Raw genomic sequence first — 25,300 nt, 5'->3', positions numbered from 1 at the left:
AAGTGGAAAACCACAAACTTCGACACGTCTCAGGAGATGAAAGTCACGCTGTTATGAACCTCGGAACAAGGCGGACTAACTTCAGACCCTCGCCCCGCTAGCTCACGGCACCGGGGAGCCCACGGACGAGACCAGCCCCCGCTTCCCGCGGGGCCACCCGGTAGCGGCTGCGGGCACCCAGGTGTGCGGGGGAGCGCCCAGGGGACCCGCACCCTGCCGTGGGCGCACCGCGGCGGGGGGAGCAGCGGTGCGGCCAAGCAGCCCCCGCGCATGCGCCCACCCACACTACAACTCCCACAATGCCCCGCGCGCGCATCTCACGCGCACCCCCTCCCTACTTCCTTCCCCGCCGCACCTGGCGCATGCGCACATTTCCCTATGGCTCCAAGATGGCCGACGCAGCGTCCGGTAGCTCTGGCACGGTAACGGCGGCTCCTCGTCGGGACGCGGGGCCGTTGGGGAGGGTGTCTCCCGCGGGGGGACAGGCGGAACGGCAGCGACCTGTTTGTTCTACGGCGCTGAAGCGCCTGGGGCCTGTCCGGGGAGCTTTAAGGCGGAGGCTGAAGGGAGGGAGGCGCTGATTGGTTGAATTGCCGGAGGGAGGCGGGGCTCGGCAGCGGGGCTTGATTGGCTCGAGTTCTTCCGCTCGGATTGGCCGGCGAAGGGGGGCGCGAGGCGGGGCTGCCCGTGGGGCGGCTTTTTTAAAGGGGCCGCGCCCCAAAGGGCGTTCTGCTTTGGGTGGTGCCTGCGGCGCCGTGTCTACATGTATGTAGTATGCGTGTGTGTATATACATATCTGTGTGTCTGTATATCTCTATGTATGTGTATATCTGTCTGTATGTGTGTCTATCTGTATGTGTGTATATCTATCTGTATATGTATAGATCTGTGTGTGTATACATATGTATATTTATGTATATATATGGGTATACATATGCATGTGTGTGTATACATGTATGTGTGTGTGCATGCGTGCAGTGGGGGACAGGCAGGGTCGGCCCCTGTCCTTTGAGCACAAGCAGCACGTAGGCAGCCCTTCCTTCAGCCCTACAGTGTGTTCCAGAGCCCATCCCAGGGCAGTGCCCCGCAGCCCGGGGGTGCCGGGGGCAGGATCCTCACCCTTCCCAGTACCCGCTGCTGGGCAAGCATTGCTCAGGCCTCACTGCTGCCCTGGGGTCTGTAACACAGCAGGGAGGTGGCTTCATTTCTCTGAGGTCTCGATTCGGGGTGGGGGTCTGTGTCCGCAGAGGTCGGGCAGCAAGCATGCCACCACGCCGGCGGATAACTACTACCTGGCTCGGAGGAGGACCCTGCAGGTGGTGGTCAGCTCCTTGCTCACCGAAGCCGGCTTCGAGAGCGCTGAAAAGGCGGCGGTGGAGACGCTGACGGAGATGTTACAGAGCTGTGAGTATCCAGCTTAGTGAGCATCCAGCAAAGTCACACTAGTCCCCTGAAGTTTCTTGTTTCTCAGTTTTCAAGATGGCCTTTGCTCTTTCATTTTTTTTTGTTTTTTTTTCCTTCCATTTTTATTATCTTGTTAATGACGTGGTCGCTGTCTGAATTGAATATGTGCTGGTGGTTTTTTTTTCCCCCCAGATATTTCTGAAATTGGAAGGAGTGCGAAGTCCTACTGTGAGCATACAGCGCGAACGCAGCCTACGCTCTCTGATATAGTGGTTACTCTAGTGGAAATGGGTGAGTAGATGACTGGTCCCACTAATTCCAGCTGTCTGCATTGCAGAAGATTTGGGTGTGCTGCGTTGGTAGGGAAATCTGTCCCCATGTTTCTGGTGTTTGTGTGATGCCCGCTGTTCTGGGCCTCATGCTGGTGCTTGGATATTGCTGCCGTGGAGGTGGTATGAATAGATAGAGTGTGTGATTTTCTTCCTCATGTAATTTGGAGCTCTTGGCAAAATTCTGGAGAAGTCTAAGAGAAGGGATTTTTGGCAGGATAAACTCCTGGTGTGATTTCTGTTTCCTTTTTTTGTATTTCAGGGTTCAATGTTGAAACGCTTCCTGCGTATGCCAAGCGCTCCCAGAGGATGGTCATCACTGCCCGTATGTGGGAAATCCTTTCCTTCTTAGGCAGGAAACTGGAAGTAATTTGGCATTCCTCTCTGCTGGCATCCAGAGAGCTCCTGCTTTTCTGACGGATGATGCAGTCCAGTGCTCCTGGACGTGCAGTTTGTGTTAAGGATTCCTGTAATGTCTGTGTAATAGGTGAAGGAAGGTACCCTCTGCCGAACCACTTGCCTTTGCTTCAGCAGCATCATTGCACATGAGAATCCTCAAGATGGTTTTGTTCTTCCTGTGGAAGAGAGAGGGGTCAATAAATCCTTATTCCCTTTTGGGATGCCAAACACAACCTGAAACTACTGTTCATGGGATGTGCTCTGTCCCTTTTATAGGACATGGAGACATGGGCCACAGCTCTAGTATACGCTGGCACTTTATGCCTATCTCTTGGCAGAATGAAGCTGGCTGATTTGTGTGTGTGCATTTTTTTTTTTAACTGTAGCTCCTGTGACAAACCAGCCTGTGACTCCCAAAGCCCTGACAGCTGGACAGAACAAGCCACATCCATCCCACATTCCTGGCCATTTCCCTGAGTTTCCAGATCCTCACACTTACATCAAGACACCAGTGAGTGAAAAAAGACATCTGTGCCATTTGGGGTCTGTCTGAAGTCAATGACACCAGAAGTGGTGTATAAATATTTTACTGTAGTGCTGGTACTGTTTATCCAAAAGGTCATTGATATATTGCTTGTTGTTTGCGGGTTGCCCTTGATCTGTGTATGTTTAAGATCAATGCTTGCCTGTAGCATCTGCATCCTAGTAGTGTTCTGAACTTCAGCTGTCTGCATTGCCTCCACTAACGGTGTTCCTCCTTGCTCCACAGACATACCGGGAGCCAGTATCTGATTATCAAGTCCTACGGGAAAAGGCAGCATCTCAACGGCGCGATGTAGAAAGAGCTCTCACACGTTTCATGGCTAAGACAGGAGAAACGCAGAGTCTCTTCAAAGATGATGTTAGCACATTCCCATGTGAGTTATCTAGGACACTTTGTGCAGTAAATGACAGCTGTCTAACTGAGGAGCAGGAAAAGAGTGTGTGTGTTTAAATCCAGAACCAGTCAAAGTGTTTGGTCTCCAAGTAACTGGTTGGCTTTGTGCTTCATAATCTCTGAGTGGAGGAGTCTTCTCCCAGCTTGCTGACTGTGTCCTTTTCCCTAACCCTAGTGATTGCTGCCAGGCCTTTCACTGTCCCCTACCTGACAGCTCTTCTCCCCTCTGAGCTGGAAATGCAGCAAATGGAAGAAACTGATTCATCTGAGCAAGATGACCAGACAGACACCGAGAACCTCCCCCTGCACATGAGCACGGTACGCCCAGCCTGAGACATCAAGGTCTCTTGGGCCTGACTTCCTTAAACACATGAAACCTGGTTCTTTTGCCTGTCTTCCTTGCAGCTGGGCAGAGTGGGTGGAAAATGACAGCGTGGGTTGCGTTTTACCAGGTGTAAATGACTAAATGTTGTCATGGTTCTTTAACTTTCTGCAGGGTGCAATGCCAAATGAGGCTGGATCATGAGCTTTCAGTAAAACCTTCATTTCTTTCAGGGAAGAGAGGATTGTCCTAGGATCCCACGCTGTTCCTGAAGGGGATCTTCTTGTGTTAGAAATCAGGAGCCCTCACCTTTAATGCAGCTTTTTGTGTGCTGCTGTTTATCTTGGCTGCTGATTCTGTTTTGCCCATAGGTTATGTGGTTTGAACTTCTAAGCCTTATTTAGCCTAACTTTGGGTTTTTATGCTTTCGTTTTTTTTAATGTGACAGGATGATTCAGGACCTGAAAAGGAGAACACTTCAGTGTTACAGCAGAACACCTCCCTGTCAGGCAGTCGGAACGGGGAGGAAAATATGATAGACAATCCCTACCTCCGGCCAGTGAAAAAGCCCAAGATCCGCAGAAAGAAGTGAGGTGTAGCCAGCTGGCTGCTCAGACGAAGAGAAACCTGGAGGGTTCACCTCCGCTGCTGTGGGTGAAAGGCATGGAGCAAGACAGAAGAGGCAATCCGGCTGAGTGGCAGAAGCAGAAGAATGATCTCTCTCTGCCTAGTGAAGTACACTCTCAGCCCAGTTTGCAATGCTCCCTCTTTCCCCGCTGCTCTCCTGCTGACTTGAAACAGTCAATGGTCAATTACCTTAAAAGCGTTGAAGGCCACTGGGTTACAGATGGGAATTGTCTCGTTTGCTTTGGTTTGTTCTCGCTGTTGGCAGGATTTACTCTCAGAAGAGATGGGGGACACAAAGGTTCTTGCTGCTCAGTGCTTCCCAGCAGGCTCTGCAGAATGCAAAGGCATTAATTCGTTTGTGGCTGGCTGGCAGGCTAGGAAAGAAACTTCTGCAATCAACCTTGCCTGGCCTTATAATCTGAGGAACATGTATTAACAGAGGCAGAAAAATCCCAGAGAGGTTTCTTTGGATTCTTGGCAGGTAAAAGCAAACAGACTTTTCTTTTATAAACTAAAGGTGTCTGATGTGTTGGTAAGAGAGTGCAGTGTAAATACAGAGCTAAGATGGCATTTTATTCTCACTTTTCTGACTGCAGCTGCACTTCTAACTTAAAAGCTCCAAGTGTGGTGTTTGTTCTGCTTTGAGGTTATTTTTTAGCAGTATGAATGGCAAGATTTAACAGCTGCTTTGGGCTATTTTTCAGTTCTGTTGTTAGTTTCACCACAGCACAACTCCTTTGAGAGTTCACGCCTTCACCAGCTGTATTGAAAGATGCTGTGCTGAAAAACTTGGAATATGGAATAAAGATGTATTGATTGTAGTCTGCAAGGCCATGCTATTGATAGCACTTTTTTATTTTGTCCATTCTCAAATACAGACATTTATTAACAGCAGTTGCTCCTTTTTTTTCCCCCTTTATTTCCCCAGAGCAGAAGACTTCATTTCAGCAGTGAAAATGACTGGTGATGGGAGTATTGTAATTGTTAGCTGCTTCTGGAGGGCTTTGCTTTAATTTTCATTCAACCTTTACTTAGGCAAAATATGGGTCAAATTTCTTTGACAAAAGACTCCTGGACAAAAGTTTGGTCCAGTCTCTCAAGCATCTCTTCTGGATGAAAATGGGGTGCTGGGAGAGGCAGCAAAACTGCCTGCTACAGACTGCCAGGCAGCTCCTGGTTTCCTAGAGCAGTAGCTGAATGCAAGAAGTCTGTTGCAGTCACCAGGGAGATCAGAGTTATGTGTGTACACGTTCACCTCTATTTAGTTAAGGCATCCTCCCAGGCCTTTCTCTTACACTGTCACCCAGGGAAGAGGAAGATAAAAAGGAGTAATTGTTTCAGTGAGAATGGAGGTGTTCCTGCCAAACAATCTGAAATCAGATCTCTAGCAAAAAAGTCCTGCATGTGCCATTGTCTCTTCTGCTGGTGCCTTGGTTGTACAGAATAAAAATGTACAGAGACATTGTGTATGTATGTATATATATAAATTTATATCTTTTTTTACTTGGATTAAGCATTTTTCGTAATGAGAAAATCCCTCGCTGGGTAGGGGAAAAATGTAGAATGAAAATAGTAATTTTTATGTTAATAATAAAAGAAATTTTATCTCCTACAAGCAAAACTGGCTGAGTCCTTAAAGTTTTAGGAGTTGAAAAGCACCAGAATGTGCCTGAGTATGTGTTCTCTGTACAAAGTTCTTACAGAGCGGTAGGAAGTCTAGTTCTTCCCTCTGCATTTCTTCCTGTCTCCACAGCAACACTTGATAGCTGAGAAGGTTGGTAATTTTCCAACAAAAACTTTGGTTCATGTCCTGGTTTTGCGATAAAATTTATAGAATCACTTTTCTGTTACATTTTGTTTCAGTTTGTGACCAGCTGTGGGATGTTGATCAAAGCCATTAGCAGTTAAAGCCAGGGCAGCTGACCCAGGCTGGCCCACAGGTGTATTCTATAGCATTAACATCAGGTTCATTATAAATGGGAAAGCTTGGGGATGCTGGGGGCACTTTGCTCTGCTCTCTTCTCTTCTCCTTGGCTGTGGTCCCTGGAAGAACTTGCCACCATGCTGGGGGCTAAGTATTAATTTTGTGTCTTTTGTATTAGCATTGACATTGTTTTCTTTATTTTATTAAATCTGTTTAAATTTTAACCCATGAGTCTTCCTCCTTTTCCCAATTCCCTTTCTTGGTTGGGGAAAGGGACATTGGGTGATATAACAACTGCTTATTGTTCAGCCCTGGGTGCAGGCTGAATAAAGACAGTTTGTTAGAAGTATGTTCAGTGAGGATAAAGTGCCTTTTGAAATACCATCAGTTCTACAAAAGCCTTTAGTAGAAGGCTTCTCCAATCACAGGTGGAACATGAGGTTGAGAAGGAGTGCAGAATCATAGATACTGCTTACTTTCTTTTACATCTTCTATGTGTATTTTTCTCTTGATTAGAAAACCAAGAAAGATGGAGTATGTGATACCAGCAATGAATACAAAAGTGAAGCCTTAAACACCCATAAACCCCAGGTCTTAGGACAGTACAATTTCCAGTGAGCCATACCCCCTCCTTCAAAAGCTTGCACCAAAAGGGGCAACTGTGAATCAGTAAGTCCATCCTTTTTTGACAGCTGTAGCTACAAAGCAGTCTCTTGTGGTTGGGAGGGAAGGGGCCAATGTGCCTAGAAAAGACAGGTCATGAGCAGCTGTAGTTGCATGTATGTGAGACTACTCGAAGACTGAAAGTGGGAAATTGGAAGAATGCCTTTTGGTTTTATAGCTGAAATTGGGCTACATGTGAAATTTGCTACAGAAACAGCTAAACAGACCCAGAAAATTTGAAAGCCTGCATTGTGACTGGTAGTTATACTGAGAATAAATGTTGCCTGCTCTTAGTTCTCCCCTGAGATTGAATCAAGCTTGTGATCAGGCAGATTAAGTCTGTGTGTGAAGGTTTGTAAACATTTATAGAAATCCCTAGGGTCTGAGCTGTACATTACAGAAACAACTGATGGTGAATACCAGCACCTTTCTGTTTCAGACTAAATTTATTCTTGTGGCCAGGTTCTTAATTAGCAGCATGTTGCTTGCTCCTTGCTTGAGAATATCTTCTTCATGTTAGTAGAGAAAAAGCTAGTAATGCAAATCTGTATCTTGCAGGCCGTCTGCTCTAACCTGTCCCAGCACAGCCTCTTTCCCTAGGATGTTTGCTGTGTGCTACTTTAATATAGTTGCTGGCTGTGCACAAAGCGATTATACTCTCTCTGAATATACCTGAAGGCAGTGCAGGGCTGTGCCACGTATGCCCCCACGTTTCTCAGCTCTCCTCAGGCTGTGGGTGAACCCCTGGGCTCGGCCTGGAGCATCTTGGAGATGAGGGGATGGTGGTGAGGAGGCTGGGGAAGGCAGGTGGTCGCTAAGGAGAAGATGGTGGAGTTAGCTCCCAGTGCTGAGCAGCCGAGCCACCCTCTAGCTGTGTTAATTTGGCTACTCTCCGGTGCCAGGGAGGGCTGAATTTTGGGGAGAAAAGCCCCCTGTGGTGAGGGAAGCCATGCTGGGGAGAGTGGTGAGGTGTTCGAGAAAATGGCCACCAGCCCCACCTGGGCTGAGGGAAGCCAGGCCCACGGGTGCTGTGCGTGGGCCCCGGCGGCACCCAAACACCCGCAGAGGCAGCAGATGCCAGTCGCGATACGAGGTAAGCACAACTTGTGACAAGAAATCCCTTTTTCTTAAAAATGGTTTTATTTGGGGAAGCTGGGTAGTGTAGATGAATGTCTCCACGAGTGGGTGGGAAGCAGAGGCGAGGCCTGAGCTGGTCTGCTGAAAGGGGAGGATGTGTGGCGGCAGCCCTGGCTCCTCAGCTGTAGTATAAACTCAGGTAGGCCAGTCGGTTCCGGTGTTTTCTGAATTCTTTATCTATAGTCAGCTAAAAGACAACTACCATCTGTTAGATATTAGCAGTGGCAACTGCTTCAGAAAAGCACAGGAAGATGTGACATGGTGTTGAGAACCTTAACCCATGTTTTAAGTCAGGAAGGTTTAATTTTCAGCAGATACATGGGGAAGTCTCTGCTCTGGTTCTCTCACTTTGTGGATGGAAACTTCCAGAGCAAATTGCTTAATAGAAGTTTTTGTTGAAGGACTGTAACCGTTTTTGCAAACCAGCATTTAATGATAGATAATCACTTTGTATCTTGTGCCCCAGGCTAGTACAGCCATGTACCCAGCAGGTCAGTGAGGAAAAGATGACAAAAGGTAGTGCAAATGTGTTGAAGTAATAATCAGATTTCCTTTGTCAGGAGCGTTAAGCCAGGAATAACATCCCCTCATCCCTGTCCTTACCTTCTGTACCTCCATTTTTAGGAATCTCTGTGCTGGCATCGGCACTGCAGACCAGTCTGGAGACCCAAACTTCATTGGCCAAGTGACTTTTTTGTGTAATTGCTTGTCTACTTTGTAAGTCCCAGGTCTAAAGAAAACAGGCACAAAATACCTCATTTCTGGAGCTGGTGTATGATGTTTCTAATACCAGAATTTACCAGCTCTGCCTCGATCCATGGGAGAAATGCATGTTGTGGTATTCTAGTTGTCATGCTAAGTTAAAGACTAAAGCAGGGGAGCTTTTTGAAAACAAAAAAGCATTACTGAGAACTTAGCTATCTCCCGTTTGTGTCTTAGTATTTCTCTCTGGTAGTACTCCTGCTTGTTATTAAAAGTGTAAGAAAATGAGTTACATTACCCAGGGAAAAATTCTTTATCTGAAGGCTTATCTGGAAATCGTGGTGTCTTAATGGAAAATGGAGCATAGGCAGGCTGGCATTTTCTCTCATTCTTCCATAATGACTGGTGCGTTCCTGGGCCAGGAGTCTCAGTCTGCAAGAGAAAGTTTCTATACAGAAGATTTTGTTCTGCAAACCATTCCTACATGCTCTGATCAGCAGTCAGCTGGGCATTACAGACCTGCTCTTCAGTGCATGCTTTGGCTACTCTGATAGTGTAAAAAAAATCAGAATGAGTCAGCTATGCACTCTACTCCTTACCCAATGTGTCCTGTGATGTCTCTCCTAATATATTGTTATTCTAGAGAAGCTGGGCCAGAAAACATAGTGTGTTTGTTCAGGTAGTATAGCTGAGCTCCCTCCCTGATTTTGCCTCAATGTGTACATTTACATGAGTGTGTGACACAAAGGAATGGGTATATACAAATGCATGTGTCGATGTTGTCAGAGCTCATATGATCAGTCATCAGTCTCTAGGCTCAACACCTCCCACTAGGCTATGTTTAAGAAGATCTGTAGCTACTGTATATATTATGTTGGAGGCAGCGCCAGCAGATGTGATGGAAACTGATTGATAGTCTATGTTGGGAATAGGCTACAAATTCTTGCAAAGCTGCAGCTCTGCCACTTTGAAGTGTGCTTTTCTTACCTGTGGCTCTGGTCTGAAACGCCGGGCTGTTCTTGCTCCTATCACATAGCCTTTCGTGCTCAGTGGTTTGTTTTCCTGAGAGTAGATAAGGCTGCTTCTCTGTGATTCAAAAGCAGAAGTATCTTACTGACATTTTTTTAAGACAGCATTTGCATGGGGGAAGGGCAGAAGTACGTGAGCAGCAGACATTACGTTATTTCTATTAATTCCTCTAGTTTCTCTCTAATGAGGAGTGCTAGGGCAGCTGGAGCTTTGAGGACTGGTATGTATGGAAGGGGAGGGAAATTTCTTTTTCTAGCTCTATGTGGAGACCTTGTACAATGGGTTTGCAGAGCAGGTGTGGGGGACTCCGTGTCTGGCTGGCCATGGTCCTACTGCTCCTGTACTGTGAAGGAAAAGCATGAAAAGTGAACAACTTACCTCTTGACTCAGGTAACAGCCTGGCCCAAGCGAAGGGTCTCCCCTGATAGCTATTAGCTGGATTCCCAACCTGTCTGGGGCGTGGTGGAAAGGGAATATATTCCGCTCTTGACGTGACCCAAATGAGATCTGCTTCTGCACATCTGTGACATCAGGAGAGAGAAATATCAACAGTGGAGATGACCGCTTGCTGCTTTTCTTCCTTCTTAAGTGTCTGCTGCTCTCTGCCTGAGACCAACTATCCCATTATCTCCCAGATGGGAATTTCCCCTGGCCCTGGATATTTCTGAGGGGTCTGCCCTTCAGATGCCTGTTCCCTCCTGCTACAAAGGCTTCTTTTTCCCCAGCCTGAGCAAAGAGTAACCTAGCAGCCCTGTTGTGGGGACGGTTGCTGGGGAAGCCTGATGCCACCAGGGAGCTGCGTGAGAAGGAAAGCCCTCATGCCCACAGCCCCCCTGGGTGCATGCACCTTGCACTGCTCACCTCTCTGCTCACACTCTGCGGCCATGCTGCCCTGCCAGCCCTCCGGATGTGTGTGTACTCCCGTTGCTATAGACACGGGCACAAGGGGTGCTGGAGGGAATGCTGGTGATGTCAGCACCTGAAGGGTGCAGGGAAAAGAGGAGGTTTAATAATGTCCCTCTGGATTGTGCTGGGCTGGCTCCTCTTTCGGGGAGCTGCTGTTTTCACACTGTAAGTCAGCAGGGGAGAGGTCTCTGGGGAAGCAGTCTGTAGGGTGTGCTGTCAGGACCCTTGTGAGATCTCCCTTGTGGCACAGCCTGATCTGCCCCGTTTTCTGCTCTCTGTCATTTTGCCTGGGCCTGGCTGTCAAGGTAGGGCAGCAAGAAACCCCTGGAAAATGCCACACCGAAATGAAGCCCAGCTTGTGCATTCAGGCCCTTCCCTGAGCACAAGTGTGAGTATCATGAGAGAATCAGGGAGCATCAAAGTATTGAGTGAGATGAGTTGAAACAGTGAGGATCGTTGCTTTTGCAGAACACTTTATTTAATCATTTGATGCAATTATATCAGAGGGATCTTTTTGCTGTAATAGCATTGGTATCTTCATGGCCAGTTGCAGCAGGAGCAGCTGGTATCAAAGACAAGGCCGCTCTGGCAGCTCTCCTGAAAGGTTTCACCATTAACGCAGTTGTAGAAGGAGCTCTTGTTGGTTGGATCTGCATAGAGGCCGCTGGCTTTGCCAGCACAGAAGTTGCTAACACCAGAGCCACTGTTTGAGCTCTCAGTTCCATGTGTAGTACAGGGAGCCTCAGTGACTGTAGTACTGGGAAGACTGGGGTGAGCTGACGGCACACAGTCTGAAATAAAAGCAGGAAAGGGATTATTTTTGTGTTGACAGTCTCTCAGCCCTCCCCTCCCTCCACAGGCCCTTTAGTGGTGGGGTCAGCTATTAAAGTGTGTTCCCCCAAAGTCTGGCCTGGCTCATGCCAGGCCTTTGAAACATCTGGACCCAGGTCCAAGTTATAATGTTCCTCTTTCATCCCAGGGGATGTAGAGTGAAGGCATCTTTCCAGGGCAATCTCTAGTTGTGGCTTCCTCAGAAAGCCTTTATCCACCAAGGCTCCAGAGATAAAGGTTCGTGGGTCTCTGAAGCCCTGCGTCAGCAGTGAGCTAGGGAGTCACCTTCAAGAAGCACACGCTACTTGAGCTACTCACTGTCATTTTTCAGACCAAGACCGTTCTTCAGGGTGGTGATCAGGGGGTATTTGCCCTCCTTGCAGAAAGTGCCAGTGTAGTCATCCATATCAATGGTCCAAACCATAGCACCTCCAAAGTTGTTCTTCTTCAGCCAGTCAACCTGTTCAGTGCCAGGGGAGAAATCCCAGTTAGTCCTGGGACCTGCTCCTGCAGAAGGCCTCCTGCCTTGTTATTAGGACGGCCACATCCCACCATACCTTGATGTTGAAGCTCTTGATGTTGTCATAGCCAACCCATTCACTGCCCTTGTAGGCATAGGGCACGTCCTGGGGGGCATCCCAAACCTGGGTGGCTCCAGAATTCAAGAGAGTGCAGATCTAGGGAGAAGGGCCAAGTGTTGGAATTTCATTGTATATCATACAAAAATGGAGAAGTCCAAGCCCTGCCATTACCTTGCCTTTATTCTCTAGTTTTCTGTCATTTATCATATCTGAGAATAAGTAACTTTCTTAGCTTTTGTGAAATGAGCTTAAAAAGTTCTATGGCTTACTTGGACACATTAGATACTACTGGGAAAATATCGAGTATAACATCCCCTTCCTACTCCTTGCCTTATGGACACTAGAAATAATACTAGTAATTTCTCTTATTGCCCTGGAGCAATCATCTTTATATTTCAGAAAGGCCTATTCATCTCTACCAACTCTTGCTGCTAAACTGTGAAGCGATATTCAGGTTTTGAATAAGACATTTGTTTTCAGGCGTAGATTTTCTCTACTATTTTAATTTGTTTTTCTTCTGCAATCCTCTGGACATTTTTGTGTCTGAGGTAGCCATTCAGAAAGCTCCATGGGTGCCTTCCCTAGAATGATTTGAAAAATAAATGTGATTAGAATACACACATACCTCAAAGTAAGCCAGTGACCCAGCCTCCTGTGTATAAGGTCCAGCCGGACCAGGCCCTGATGCTGGTGCATCAAGACCATTGGTAGATGGGTTTTGCAGTGTGAAAGTATTTCCATAGGTTGCGAATCCAACAACTAGTTTCTCAGCTGGGGCACCATTGCTCTTCCAATAATTCATAGCGTAATCCTATAAGAAAACATCACTGTTCAAGTCTTTGACAGGATTTGTAGGCGGGATATGAACTTCTAAACTTCTCCTCACTGCTGTGATCACAGACCTGAGATTTGTGACACAGTCTCACAAAATGTACTTACGACATTGAAGTAGATGTTGTCACCAGTGTCAGATGGGCCTTTGTACAGAGGGCTGTTCTCCCCTGTGCGTCCATCCCAGGAGCCGTGGAAGTCATAGGTCATCACGTGGAAGTAGTCCATGTACCTGTGGAGAACATTGCACACATCTATCTCCTGGTCTGTTCAGTCACCCAGACTTGATTGTTTCTTTTAGCTGGCCATTTATCCCACCACATCCCTGCCATGTCCCCACTGTCTGCATGTCTGGGTTCCTCAAGATCTTTTCGGAGCTGGCCTTGTAAGTGCTAAAGGTAATTCTCTCCTCCAGAGGGAGGCAGAGGTCAAGGCAGAGTGGGAGTTGTGCTGGTATTCTGGGAACTGAGAGATGCTCCCTGATGGCATTGAGTGGCTGGAGCCAGCCTGTTGTTATGCTCACCTTCCTGAGATGTCCCCTTCCCCACCAAACAACCACCACTCACAGAGTTCTTGCCTTATGCAAAAGAGTAGGGACCCCACATGCAGAAGCTGGTTTCTGCCAGATAATGGTGCAGTTTCCCTTAACTGCTTGAAAGAAAACCACTTGTCACAGAAATTACACAGAATCACAGAATGTTAGGGATTGGAAGGGACCTCGAAAGATCATCTAGTCCAATCCCCCTGCCAGGGCAGGATTACCTAGACCATATCACACAGGAACGCGTGTTTGCTACTCACTTTCCAAGCTCAGCAATCTGGTAGCCAGTCTGAATGGTGGAAACTCCTGCAGAAACAGCAGCGGTGATCAAGAGACGGGGCTTGTTGACCTGTTTGGCTTCCTGCTCAAAGGCTGCCAGCATTTCCTGAGGGATGCCAAGAAACAGCTCTCAGTGTGGACTCTCTGGGCTCAGGCTTCGCAGCCAGAGCTGTGCAGAGCAGGGGGCTCGACCACAGCCTTTTGTTTCAGCCTACCTTAATCAGGACGGTAAAGAGAGCCTTGTCCTGGGACGGGCTGCCCCTGGACCCAGGGTATTCCCAGTCAATGTCTAGCCCATCAAATTGATACCGGCGCAGGAATTTGATGACTGAGTTGATGAAGGTCTGGCGGTTCTGAGGTGTGGAAACCATTGTGGAGAACCTAGGGAAGCAGAGCAGGACAGAGATGGGGTTTGGTTGGTGCCTCTTTCTCCCTCTCCCTCCCTTTCCAGAGTGCTGTTATGGGAAGGAGATGGTATAAACTTACTTGTCGGTCCCGAAATTCCATCCTCCGACAGAGAGCAGAGTCTTCAGATTTTTATTCCTGCAAAGGGAGGGACAGGAGCATGTTTCACTTCAAGGCATGGTTTAGTCTCCCAATTTCTAACATTATACAACAGCCCAAAATAAAGCACAGTGCTCTTGCTTCTCTTGAAAATGTCTGGTGTAGCTGCCTTGGTAGGCCGTGAACTTTTGGTGTAAAACTCAAAGAGCAAGTCAGCAGTGCACTGAGTCACTGTGACCCCGGAGGATCAGTGCTGGCAGCCAGCCCTCCCTTTCCCTCCCTGTCACTATCTGCCTCTTCTTCTTGGCATCCCTTGACTGTGGAGTGGCTGCCATTGTGCAGAGAAGAGATGCTGAGGAACGGGGCAGGCCCTGAGAGGGAGAACAAGTGATGCCCTTTGCTCTCGGTACGTACTGGTTCTTCAGGCCGTTGAAGGATTTGTAAAGGGTCTCGTCGTTCCATTCGATAGTTGTGATCTCGTTGTTGGCCATCCCAGCAAAGGCGTATAGCAGGTGAGTGCACAGGCATGGGTCGATGTTGTCAGGCATGTATTTTCCCACGCCAGGCCTATACTGGGCCCAGTTGGTGAAGTAACATGTCAGCACATAGGCAGTGCCTGCAGAGAAACAGAGGAGGTGGGGTAGAGTTGGATTGCACTGAAGAGATACGAGTAACTTCAGGCAGAGTATCATAACTAGATCTGATCAGAAGTGAGACAATCTGTTTGACCTGCCTTTGAAAGCTTCTGCAAAGACCAAGCTAGTGGCTGTGCTCATGCTTTGTTCAAGCTGAGCAAGAAGGGGCTGCTATGAGGAAGCTTGCACGAACGAAAGCAACATGTTTGCATTTTAGGTTGAGCATGCCATGCTTCATGAAGCTTTTGTCTTCAGAGTCACCATCACTGTGTGCCTGCCTCTCCTTCCTCCTCGGTGGCTAGTAAAAGTATTAGCTAGTGAGTCTGTTCCAGTTGCCTGCATGTGCCAAAACTGGGAAGGGTTTGGTAGAGTTGTTTTTTGGGTAGAAAGCACATACCTATCTGGGCGTTCAGCAGGAGGACCAGACCTTCAAAGAGAAAAGTGTGGGATTAGTCTTTGAGCTGAGCAATACAGAGCTGTCATGCAGGACTAGACTGAACCCAATATAACCTGTACCCCAGGTCACTGTTCATTCTGAGGGAAGTGGAGACTGATACAAATAAATCATGTTTCGTCAAAAGCCTAATCTGAATTTGCTTGAAATTGTTTTTTCTTGAAAAAACACACAAGAATCTGGTTTCTCAAGCATAGGTCAGTCGAGTGTTCATATGGAAGAGGGTACAATTTGTCGAATGAGTTCATGTAGAAATATAGAAAAGAAACTGAATTCACAGTGCAGTATTTTGATTTTTTTTGGTGCACTTTGTGATCAAAAAGCACTTTTTAATTTCAATTAGCAATGAATTTATTCATTTTTAAAGCATAAAATATCCGCGAGTAGTACTGAAAAATATAACTATGCCCCCTGAACATAATTACTATATCTTTTCTTTTGACAGGAGAGTGAAACGTCTTTAACTCAAAAAAACCCTCTTGTATAACCACCCAGTATAGCGACACATCCACAAATATTCATCATAAAGGAAGAGGATGAAGTTACAAAGCTGGACTTACCGGTAAGCAAAATGAGCTTGGCCATCTTTGCATTGGAGGCATTGCATGCAGCCTGCTTCTTGCTTATATAAGCTTCTCTTATTTCATACCAGTCTTATATCAACAAAGATGCACAAACATTACAAAACTTGGTAAAGTTCAGTATCACAAAAACTGATACCAGTACAATGGGCCTTAACACTTCAGCTGCAGCCACCGCTATTATCAGGCTGTGCCATCTCGTAGTGCTGCAAGAATAATTGAAGAACAGATTAGATGGCCTTTCTCCTTAGAAATTTTGCTTACAGCAACAGGCTTTGTGTCAACACTGGTGATTACACAGTGGTAGGTGGCTGAAGTGTTCACCTTGCGCTGTCATTGTGTCTGCCCGGAGGTGGTAGGCTCTGCCAAAGCAAAGGTGGTTGACAAGGGTTTTGTCTCCTTGGCAGGGGCTGTCAGCGAGGCAGGACTGAGGAGGGCTTAGGCTCAGAGCAATGGGCTTTTTGGGGGACCCAGGAACTGGGCTCACTTGCTGTAGGCAAACTGTGTGTCGGGACCCAGGAGGCTTTGTGATCTGAGCTGTCTTGCCCACACCATCTGAGGTGGTGTCACTTCAGGGAAGCAGAGAGGGCTTCCTGGTGTCCCGTCAGTAAAGGAAACCAAGACAGCTTCTGCCAGGTCATTCTCCCACTTATTAAAATAATTTTCTTCAGGGAGAAGCACTATTTCTTGGAGGTCAAGCTCTACGAGAGGGACACCAGGGACAGAGCATCATGCAGGTGGCATTTCTTCCCACACTTATTCCCTCCTCTTCTTTGTCAGCTGTTTCCTGAACTGAGAGACCTCTGTGTTGCCCAGCGTTCACGTCTTGCCTTAGCTTTCTGTGAAGCTCCATAGGGAGAAATTACCTGAAGGTTTTTTATTCTGTATGACCTTGTCAGCAGTCATTGTTGTGAAAGGCTTTTTTTAAAAAACAATGTATCTGTTTTAGCTCAAATGCCTCATTTTAGTGCTTGCAGGATGCAATGTCTTTCTTCTAAGCATATCTCAATGGGATATTATAAAAGGCAGTTAGAGATGCTGAAAATGGCATTTTTAACTCATAAGATTCTGTCTGCACACTAGGCCCTGCCAGGGCTTTTGCAAGTGGTAGAAAAGGACACAGTGTGCACATGACCAGTTGCTCTGCACTGATATGTTGCTCAATTCCTGTTAAGATGATGTGAAGGTGAATTTCCAGTAGGTCACTGAGACTTGGTTGAATAAGTGCCTGGAAAATGCCCTCAAAGTTGCCCATATCACATCTTGGCACTGAAGCCGTTGACCTGCTGTTAAAGTTCATCAGCCTTCTAGATTATGTGTATGGAGTGGATGAAACGTGGTGGATGATGAAGGAGGTTTGTCAGAGTCAGGCATGGCGCTTGCACAGCCTTGCACCCATCTCCTGCGAGATCTGTCTGACAACTGACTCTCTCTCTAAAACCTGCTGGTTTCCCCAAAGACCTTGGCCATCCCGGCCTTGCTAACCTTGGTGTACACAAGCCACTGCTTTAGAGAGGCCGATTTGTTCTCCCTGCCCTGGCGATTAGGTGGGTCACTGTGGAAGGCTAAAGTGGGGAGAAAAGTAAAGGTCAATGCAATGGCGCTGTGTGTTTTGGAGAGCCCTATCCTAACCCTTATCTGGCTGCAGAGGTACGGGTATGGGGCTCCTGGTACAGGGAGATTGGAGCTGGCAGCCGGTACAGGCGTGCTGATGGGAGCGTTACAAGAGCCAAGGTGCGTGTTAACGATGCGGAGACGTGTATTAGGTAGATGAGTCCTTGGCTGGGTGTATGTATATGAAATTTGGATTTCCATGTGAAGCCAGGCTGCAAAGATGCTGTTGAGCTGGCTTAAATGCGTTCTGTTTGGTTTTTTTTTTTTTTAATGTGAGAAGCTGTGTGATTTTGCCAGTAAAATCCTGGGGAGAGCTCTGCCTGTTTTGGGCTGCTGATCTGATGTTCCTCACTGCAGGCGGACAACTGACTACCGCCATGGAGACAATCTGTTGCCAGTATGTTTTTTCTTAGTGTGGAGTGGTGTTCTTGGAAATTCCTTGGGAATTTTCCTAAGGGAATTTATCTCAGATACGTCTGCATATACGTACACATGTATAGCCTGTGTTGCCAGAGCTCATATGAGTCCTCAGGCCCCAGGCTTAGGACAGGGATTTACCTGCTGCTAGGCTGTGTGTGTGGAGCTCTGTGGCTCCCCTACACTCTGCGATTGGTCTGTGTGTGCCGGTCTAGTACAGCCACAAGCACGTAAAAACCCTTTCCAGCTCTCTCTCCGCTTCGCAGCGTCTGTTTCTGTAAAAAAGATTTATGACCAATGAAGGTGAGGACAAAATCTGCCAACAGTCTACGAATTCTTGCACAGCAGTGGCTCTGGTTCTTTGAAACTTGCTTTTCTTACTTGTGGTCTGGTCAGAAACACTGGGCTGCTCTTGCTGCTATCACAAAGCCTTTCTTGCTCTGTGATTTCTTTTCCAGGGAGTATCTGAGGCTGATTCCCTGTCCTTTAAAAGCAGAATGCTCTTGCTGACTTTTTTATGACAACATTTGCATCAGGGGAAGGGCAGAAGCGCCTGAGCAGCAGAGGAGATCACTCCCACTCATTTCTCTTCTCTAAGCAGAGGCTTTTGAAATGAACCTTTGTTGGGAGAGGAGGAAGAACAGTTTTGCAATTCAGCCCTTAGGCTGCTGCAATGGGGCATGAGGGTCCCTTGCTGCTCAGACCATGGAGAGGACTTTTGGAGCTCTAGGACTCATCAGGAGTCTGCCTGTGAATCGGTACGTGCTCAGCTGAACCATTCCTGCAGCAGGGAGTAACCGATGGCCAGAGCACCAGGGCTGTGGGAGCTTTGAAGACTGCTCCCTGTGGAAGGCAGCTTTTTGAGGAGCAGAATGCTTTTTCCTGGCCAAATGCACAGGCCTTGCTCTGTGGGAGCCAGTGTCCTGGTTGTGCCACCCTGACCCTTCTCTGTGTGCTCTCTCGTGGCACAGCCTGATCTGCCCTGTCCCTTCCTTTTGCTTTTTTTTTCCCTCTTGCTGAGTGCCCCACTGGCACAGCAAGAAAGCCCAGGAAAATGCCCATTTATGGCTGTTTAAAATAAAGAGGTTTGATAACATCCTTGTGGATGGTGCTGTGCTGGCTCCTATTTCAGGGAGCTGCTGTTTTCACACTGTAAGTCAGCAGGGGAGAGGTCTCTGGGGAAGCAGTCTGTAGGGTGTGCTGTCAGGACCCTTGTGAGATCTCCCTTGTGGCACAGCCCGATCTGCCCCATTTTCTGCTCTCTGTCATTTTGCCTGGGCCTGGCTGTCAAGGTAGGGCAGCAAGAAACCCCTGGAAAATGCCATGCTGAAATGAAGCCCAGCTTGTGCATTCAGGCCCTTCCCTGAGCACAAGTGTGAGTATCATGAGAGAATCAGGGAGCATCAAAGTATTAATAGCAAGATGAGTTGAAACAGTGAGGATCGTTGCTTTTGCAGAACACTTTATTTAATCATTCAATGCAATTATATCAGAGGGATTTTTTGCTGTAATAGCATTGGTATCTTCATGGCCAGTTGCAGCAGGAGCAGCTGGTATCAAAGACAAGGCCGCTCTGGCAGCTCTCCTGGAAGGTTTCACCATTAACGCAGTTGTAGAAGGAGCTCTTGTTGGTTGGATCTGCATAGAGGCCGCTGGCCTTGCCAGCACAGAAACCACTTCCACTAGAGCCACCAGTATTGCCACCTGAGCTCCCGCTCCCACTTCCGCTTCCACTTCCACTTCCTTGGCTAGGAGCTTGAGTGATTGGAGGATTAGGGTGAGCTGGTGGCACACAGTCTGAAATAAAAGCAGAAAAGGGATTATTTTTGTGTTGACAGTCTCTCAGCCCTCCCCTCCCTCCATAGGCCCTTTAGTGGTGGGGTCAGCTATTAAAGTGTGTTCCCCCAAAGTCTGGCCTGGCTCATGCCAGGCCTTTGAAACATCTGGACCCAGGTCCGAGTTATAATGTTCCTCTTTCATCCCAGGGGATGTAGAGTGAAGGCATCTTTCCAGGGCAATCTCTAGTTGTGGCTACCTCAGAAAGCCTTTATCCACCAAGGCTCCAGAGATAAAGGTTCGTGGGTCTCTGAAGCCCTGCGTCAGCAGTGAGCTAGGGAGTCACCTTCAAGAAGCACGAGCTACTCACTGCCATTTTGCAGACCAAGGCCGTTCTTCAGGGTGGTGATCAGGGGGTATTTGCCCTCCTTGCAGAAAGTGCCGGTGAAGTCATCCATATCAAGGGCCCAAACCATAGCACCTCCAAAGCTGTTCTTCTTCAGCCAGTCAACCTGTTCAGTGCCAGGGGAGAAATCCCATTTAGTCCTGGGACCTGCTCCTGCAGAAGGCCTCCTGCCTTATTATTAGCATAGCCACATCCCACCATACCTTGATGTTGAAGCTCTTGATGTTGTCATAGCCAACCCATTCACTGCTCTTGTAGGCATAGGGCACGTCCTGGGGGGCATCCCAAGCCTGAGTGGCTCCAGAGTCGAGGAATGTACAGATCTAGGAAAAAGGGGGAGAAAGGGAGAAGTTAGCAAGTGTCCTACAGAAAAGGGCAGTTGGCATTTTCTATTGGTCCATGGGTTAAAAATTCCTTGCTGGGTAGTTTGAAGGGTGTTTGTGTTCCAGGTGGCCTAGGTTTTTAGCAGCATATATACCTCGTAGTAAGCCAAGAATCCAGACTGCCTTGTGTAAGGTCCAGCTGGCCCAGGTCCTGATGTTGGTGCCCCAACAGCGGTGTCAGATGGATTTTGGAGAATGAAGCTATGTCCATAGGTTGGGAATCCAACAAGGAGCTTCTCAGCTGGAGCACCATTGTCCTTCCAGTAGTTCATAGCATAATCCTGTAAAAAAACCACCACAGTTAAAGTCTGTGCCAGGATTCATAGGCAGGAGGATGACTCCTTAAACTTCTGATCACTGGTGTCATGATAATAATCTGTGACACAGTGTTGGAAAATATACTTACGACATTGAAGTAGATGTTGGCACCAGTGTCAGCTGGGCCTTTGTACAGAGGGCTGTTCTCCCCAGTGTGTCCATCCCAGGAGCCGTGGAAGTCATAAGTCATCACATGGAAGTAGTCCAGGTACCTGTGGAGAACATTGCACACATCTATCTCCTGTCCTGCTCAGTCACCCAGACCTGATTGTTCCTTTAGTGGTGGCCATTTATCCCACCACATCCCTGGCCATGTCCCCACTGTCTGAACGTCTGGGTTCTTGAAGACCTTTCTGAGCTGGCCTTGTAAGTGCTGAAGGTAATTCTCTCCTCCAGAGGAGGGAGGAAGAGGTCAAGGCAGAGTGGGAATTGCACTGATATTCTGGGAACCGAGAGATGTTCCCTGATGACATTGAGCAGCCTGTTGTTATACTTCCCTTTCTGACATGTCCTCTTCCCCACCAACCACCGCCCTCGTAGTTTTCTTGTCTTTCGCAAAGGCCACATGCAATGAGGTTGGTTTCTCTTAATGGTTGGTTGCCAGATAATGGTGCAGTTTCCCTTAACCTCTTGAAAGAAAACCACTTGTCACAGAAATTACACCTGAGGGTCTGCTACTCACTTTCCAAGCTCAGCAATCTGGTACCCAGCCTGAATGTTGGAAAGTCCTGCAGCAACAGCAGCGGTGACCATGAGACGGGGCTTGTTGACCTGTTTGGCTTCCTGCTCAAAGGCTGCCAGCATTTCCTGAGGGATGCCAAGAAACAGCTCTCAGTGTGGACTCTCTGGGCTCAGGCTTTGCAGCCAGAGCTGTGCAGAGCAGGGGGCTTGACCAAAGCCTTTTGTTTCAGCCTACCTTAACCAGGACGGTAAAGAGAGCCTTGTCCTGGGACGGGCTGCCCCTGGACCCAGGGTATTCCCAGTCAATGTCCAGCCCATCAAATTCATACTGGCGCAGGAATTTGATGACGGAGTTGATGAAGGTCTGGCGGTTCTGAGGTGTGGAAACCATTGCGGAGAACCTAGGGAAGCAGAGCAGGACAGAGATGGGGTTTGGTTGGTGCCTCTTCCCTTCTCTTCTTCCCTTTCCCGAGTGCTGTTGTGGGAAGGAGATGGTATGAACTTACTTGGCAGTCCCGAAATTCCATCCTCCAATCGCCAGGAGGGTCTTCAGATTTCCATTCCTGCAAAGGCAGGAACAGGAACATGTTTTACTGCAAGTGTCTGGTGCAGCTGCCTTTGTAGGCTGTGAACTTTTGGTGTAAAACCCAGAGAACAAGTCATCAGCCTGCTGAGTAACTGTCACCAGTGTCATCCTCACAGGACCAGTGCTGGCAGCCTACGCTGCCCGGTCCTCCCTTTCCCTCCCCGTCACTATCTGCCTCTTCTCCTTGACATCCCTCGACCTTGGAGTGGGCTGCCATTGTGCAGAGAAGAGATGCTGAGTAACGGGGCAGGCCCTGAGAGGGAGAACAAGTGATGCCCTTTGCTCTCGGTACGTACTGGTTCTTCAGGCCGTTGAAGGATTTGTAAAGGGTCTCGTCGTTCCATTCGATAGTTGTGATCTCGTTGTTGGCCATCCCAGCAAAGGCGTAGATCAGATGGTCGCACAGGCATGGGTCGATGTTGTCGGGCTTGTATTTGCCCAGGCCAGGCCTATACTGGGCCCAGTTGGTGAAGTAACATGACAGCACATAGGCAGTGCCTGCAGAGAAACAGAGGAGATGTGGTAGGAAGATAAAAGAGCAGAGAGGACATGTCTCTGAAATGCAGATGGACTCTTAGCACGCTGTCCTGCTACCCAGCTGCATGAGGCCATCTTACTTTCTATAACCATCCTTCAAGTCACCCAGGAATGGGCACGGTGCCCTGGGCTGCACTTAGGAGTTAGCAACTACATAAATCAGAGCTAATCAGAAATGAGTGGGCAGTGTTTCCCTGCAAGGTGAGGAGTTCAGAGAAAGTGAAGTAGGGTTGGTTATCGCTCTGGGAACTGGCTCTCCGAGGATAACAATGGATTGCTTTCCTTCCTACTTTCTTACAGTAGATGAGTCAGTCTAGGAGCCTCTTGCACCCTTAATGAATCAGAGTGGTTCCGAGTGCTGGGTCTCTTCCCCAAACTGAATCTTTCTCCTTTGCTACCACGTAAGGAAGGAGAGAGGCAGAAGGGATCTCTGGTGAAGTGCCTGGAAGGTGGAAGGCTCCTTGCGTGTTTGCTGTGCCCCTGTTTGACCTGTCTGTATATGCTGATGCTGAATCGGGTTTGGTAGAGTTGTTTTTTGGGTAGAAAGCACATACCTATCTGGGCGTTCAGCAGGAGGACCAGACCTTCAAAGAGAAAAGTGTGGGATTAGTCTTAGAGCTGAGAAATAAGCTAATGCCTTAACTAGCAGAAACTCTCTGCTCTATATCCTGTAATGCAGACAATAAAATTGCTTCTGTCAATGGGCCTGTTTTTGCTCCTCTTCATGAGGATCTGTCTGAACCCAGCATAACCTGTCTCCCAGGTCACAATTAATTCTGATCGAAGGGGGCACACAGAGGAGGTTCTGGTTATTAATGGCTCAATGTTCTGCTGCTTCTTTCAGCCAGTGTTAGGCAACAGGTGACTTGATGCCTATAAGCATGGCTGAAATAGCAGAAGCCATTTGGTATATGCTCTGCTATGGAGACAGTAATAGCCTTTCTATCAGAATGACCATTTTTCCTCATCAGAGTGTCTCTTACTTGGTCCAAGATTATTTTTCAATTTAATAAAGCAATTAAATCAGGAATTTGCATATCTAAAGAAAAAGAAATCAACTCCAAAAGTAATGCAACATATCATTATCCCGAAAGTAACTGCTATATATTTCCCTTTGACAGAAGACAGTCTGCTGCAGTTTTAATCCTCAAAAATCTCCTGTATAGCCACCCAGTATAACAGTGAAAGACCCACAAATACTTGTCATAAAGGTAGAGAAATAAGTTTTGAAGCAGGACTTACCGGTAAGCAAAATGAGCTTGGCCATCTTTGACCAGAACTGATCTGGTGCAGACCGTTTCCCACTTTTATACACTTCCCCAATTTCACACCAGTCTTGTGACAACAAAGATGGACAAACATTACGAAACTTGGTAAAGTTCAGTATCACAAAATTGATACCAGTACAATGGGCCTTAACACTCCATCTGTAGACACCAGTGTATCAGGCTGTGCCATGTGGTGGTGATGTGAGAGTAGCTGAAGAACAAGATTAGATGACTTTTCTCCTTAGAAATTTTGCTTACAGCGACAGGCTTTGTGTCAACACTGGCGATTACGCAGTGGTAGGTGGCTGAAGTGTCCACCTTGTGCTGTCATTGTGTCCGCCCGGAGGTGGTAGGCTCTGCCAAAGCAAAGGTGGTTGACAAGGGTTTTGTCTCCTTGGCGGGGGCCGTCAGTGAGGCAGGACTGAGGAGGGCTTAGGCTCAGAGCAATGGGCTTTTTGGGGGACCCAGGAACTGGGCTCACTTGCTGTACGCAAACTGTGTGTCGGGACCCAGGGGGCTTTGTGATCTGAGCTGTCTTGCCCACACCATCTGAGGTGGTGTCACTTCAGGGAAGCAGAGAGGGCTTCCTGGTGTCCCATAACCACAGTGAATCAGAATCAGCTTCTGCTGAGTTGTTCGCCCACTTGTTGACTATTGTTTTCAGGAAACGAGAAGAAGAAGGTGAGAAGTGTGCTTTAACATGTGCCTTAAGCAATTAACGTACTGCTGGCCCAGAGAGTTGATGCTTAGCAGCCTAATGAACAAATGTGACAGTGTCTTGCCAAGATAATTTTCTTCAGGCAGAAGCATTATTTCTTGGAGGTCAAGCTCTATGAGAGAGAGCCCAGGGACAGAGCATCATGCCGGTTGCATTTCCTCTAACACTTATACCCTCTTTTTTTGCCTAGCTTTTTCCCAACTGAAAGACATCTGTGTTGCCAAGCATTCATTTCTCGCCTTAGTTTTCTGTGAAGCTCCATCGAGTGAAATTACCTGAATGTCTTTTATTCTATACAAGCTTGTCAGGGGTTGTTGCGAAAGGCTTTTTTTAAAAAAGCAATGAATCTGTTTTAGCTTAGATGTCTCATGTTTGTCCTTTAAGGATGCAATGTTTTTCTTCTAAGCATATCTGAATGGAAATTTTTAAAAGGCAGTTACAGGTGCTGAAAATGGTGGTTTTATCTCAAAATATTATTTCTTCATCTTTGTTTCATCTCAGTCCAGGTGGAGACTCAATGCTATTACTGCGTTCAAAGAGATACGTGGTTTCTTTCCTTTTGCACACTAGGCACTGTCAGGGCTGGTGCAAATGTTAGAGTAAGACACAGCGTGCACATGGCCAGTTGCTCTGCGCTGCGATGTCGCTTAATTCCTGTTAAGATGATGTGAAGGTGAATTTCCAGTAGGTCACCCAGACTTGGTTGAATGGGAGCCTGGAAAATGCCCTCAAAGTTGCCCATATCACATGCTGGCACTGAAGTCACTGACCTGCTGATTAAAATGCATTAGACCAATCCTTCAGATTTCATGAGATATGGCAGATAATGAAAGAGACAACCATCTCCAAGGACTATTTTTCCAGAGTGTTCCTTGGTCAATAAAGTAACACAGTACAAACTCAATTAGAATAGATGCGGAAAATCCCGCCCTCAGTGACCTCTGGAGCCTTGCAGGTCTGTTATCTGTAGAAGTATGTTC

The 25,300-nt window shown here is 47.5% G+C and overlaps 5 protein-coding genes across 7 annotated transcripts in view; 1 reads left to right on the top strand and 4 right to left on the bottom strand.

Annotated features, from left to right (window-relative positions):
• The window catches only part of CCND3 (cyclin D3), a 43,831-nt gene extending 43,430 nt beyond the window's left edge, over window positions 1-401 (bottom strand). Inside the window, exon 1 of the mRNA XM_068419347.1 lies at window positions 356-401. Within this exon, the coding sequence (XP_068275448.1) occupies window positions 356-364 (9 nt within the window). The 5' untranslated portion in view covers window positions 365-401. The remainder of the gene's footprint in view (window positions 1-355) is intronic.
• On the top strand, window positions 363-6,531 carry TAF8 (TATA-box binding protein associated factor 8). 3 transcript variants are annotated; one of them, XR_011049800.1, is made up of 9 exons: window positions 363-422; window positions 1,248-1,404; window positions 1,597-1,695; window positions 1,996-2,058; window positions 2,519-2,643; window positions 2,902-3,049; window positions 3,245-3,387; window positions 3,840-4,499; window positions 6,459-6,531. XR_011049800.1 is itself a non-coding variant. In XM_068419345.1 (8 exons), the coding sequence occupies exons 1-8, from the start codon at window positions 363-365 to the stop codon at window positions 3,981-3,983; spliced, it is 939 nt and encodes a 312-aa protein (XP_068275446.1). In that variant the 3' UTR covers window positions 3,984-6,057. The 3 variants fall into 3 exon arrangements, 1 of the variants encoding a protein (XP_068275446.1); XR_011049799.1 differs by lacking the exon at window positions 6,459-6,531 and adding an exon at window positions 4,947-6,057; XM_068419345.1 differs by lacking the exon at window positions 6,459-6,531 and having other exon boundaries at window positions 3,840-6,057.
• Window positions 6,532-7,860: 1,329 nt separating this feature from the next.
• Window positions 7,861-10,359, bottom strand: CIMAP3 (ciliary microtubule associated protein 3). Its single transcript, XM_068419522.1, has 6 exons — window positions 10,335-10,359; window positions 9,852-10,075; window positions 9,432-9,530; window positions 8,743-8,876; window positions 8,346-8,472; window positions 7,861-7,929 (listed from the first exon to the last, which is right to left on the bottom strand). The coding sequence occupies exons 1-6, from the start codon at window positions 10,357-10,359 to the stop codon at window positions 7,861-7,863; spliced, it is 678 nt and encodes a 225-aa protein (XP_068275623.1).
• A 557-nt stretch (window positions 10,360-10,916) lies between these two features.
• On the bottom strand, window positions 10,917-15,620 carry LOC137674106 (acidic mammalian chitinase-like). Its single transcript, XM_068419271.1, has 11 exons — window positions 15,596-15,620; window positions 14,979-15,008; window positions 14,361-14,562; window positions 13,929-13,985; window positions 13,658-13,823; window positions 13,424-13,548; window positions 12,731-12,854; window positions 12,417-12,602; window positions 11,768-11,887; window positions 11,529-11,670; window positions 10,917-11,170 (listed from the first exon to the last, which is right to left on the bottom strand). The coding sequence occupies exons 1-11, from the start codon at window positions 15,618-15,620 to the stop codon at window positions 10,917-10,919; spliced, it is 1,431 nt and encodes a 476-aa protein (XP_068275372.1).
• A 3,552-nt stretch (window positions 15,621-19,172) lies between these two features.
• LOC137674108 (acidic mammalian chitinase-like) lies at window positions 19,173-23,601 on the bottom strand. Its single transcript, XM_068419277.1, has 11 exons — window positions 23,577-23,601; window positions 22,889-22,918; window positions 22,094-22,295; window positions 21,718-21,774; window positions 21,447-21,612; window positions 21,213-21,337; window positions 20,619-20,742; window positions 20,308-20,493; window positions 20,033-20,152; window positions 19,794-19,935; window positions 19,173-19,444 (listed from the first exon to the last, which is right to left on the bottom strand). The coding sequence occupies exons 1-11, from the start codon at window positions 23,599-23,601 to the stop codon at window positions 19,173-19,175; spliced, it is 1,449 nt and encodes a 482-aa protein (XP_068275378.1).
• Window positions 23,602-25,300: the final 1,699 nt, after the last annotated feature.

The sequence above is a fragment of the Nyctibius grandis genome, chromosome 27 (assembly GCF_013368605.1).
Source record: "Nyctibius grandis isolate bNycGra1 chromosome 27, bNycGra1.pri, whole genome shotgun sequence".
In the NCBI taxonomy this organism is placed as follows: Eukaryota; Metazoa; Chordata; class Aves; order Nyctibiiformes; family Nyctibiidae; genus Nyctibius; species Nyctibius grandis.
The sequence above is the reverse complement of the archived record's forward strand: the minus strand, read 5'-3'. Positions and strand labels throughout refer to the sequence as shown.

Bases quoted from the DNA above. Each gene is read 5' to 3' on its own strand.
- LOC137674106 (XM_068419271.1), bottom strand. From the start codon at position 15,620: ATGGCCAAGCTCATTTTGCTTACCG. The intron at 14,563-14,978 runs GTATGTGCTTTC...GTTTCTCTGCAG, and splicing joins CCTGCTGAACGCCCAGATAG to GCACTGCCTATGTGCTGACA. The intron at 11,171-11,528 runs GTGAGTAGCTCA...CTTTTATTTCAG, and splicing joins TCTTGGTCTGAAAAATGACA to ACTGTGTGCCGTCAGCTCAC.
- LOC137674108 (XM_068419277.1), bottom strand. From the start codon at position 23,601: ATGGCCAAGCTCATTTTGCTTACCG. The intron at 22,919-23,576 runs GTAAGTCCTGCT...TTCTCTTTGAAG, and splicing joins CAAGCTCATTTTGCTTACCG to GTCTGGTCCTCCTGCTGAAC. The intron at 19,445-19,793 runs GTGAGTAGCTCG...CTTTTATTTCAG, and splicing joins CCTTGGTCTGCAAAATGGCA to ACTGTGTGCCACCAGCTCAC.
- CIMAP3 (XM_068419522.1), bottom strand. From the start codon at position 10,359: ATGGCCGCAGAGTGTGAGCAGAGAG. The intron at 9,531-9,851 runs GTAAGTTGTTCA...TTTGAATCACAG, and splicing joins GCTGTTACCTGAGTCAAGAG to AGAAGCAGCCTTATCTACTC. The intron at 8,877-9,431 runs GTAAGAAAAGCA...TTTCTCTTGCAG, and splicing joins GTTTCAGACCAGAGCCACAG to ACTGAGACTCCTGGCCCAGG.
- TAF8 (XM_068419345.1), top strand. From the start codon at position 363: ATGCGCACATTTCCCTATGGCTCCAAGATGGCCGACGCAGCGTCCGGT. The intron at 2,644-2,901 runs GTGAGTGAAAAA...CTTGCTCCACAG, and splicing joins ACACTTACATCAAGACACCA to ACATACCGGGAGCCAGTATC. The intron at 3,388-3,839 runs GTACGCCCAGCC...TTAATGTGACAG, and splicing joins TCCCCCTGCACATGAGCACG to GATGATTCAGGACCTGAAAA.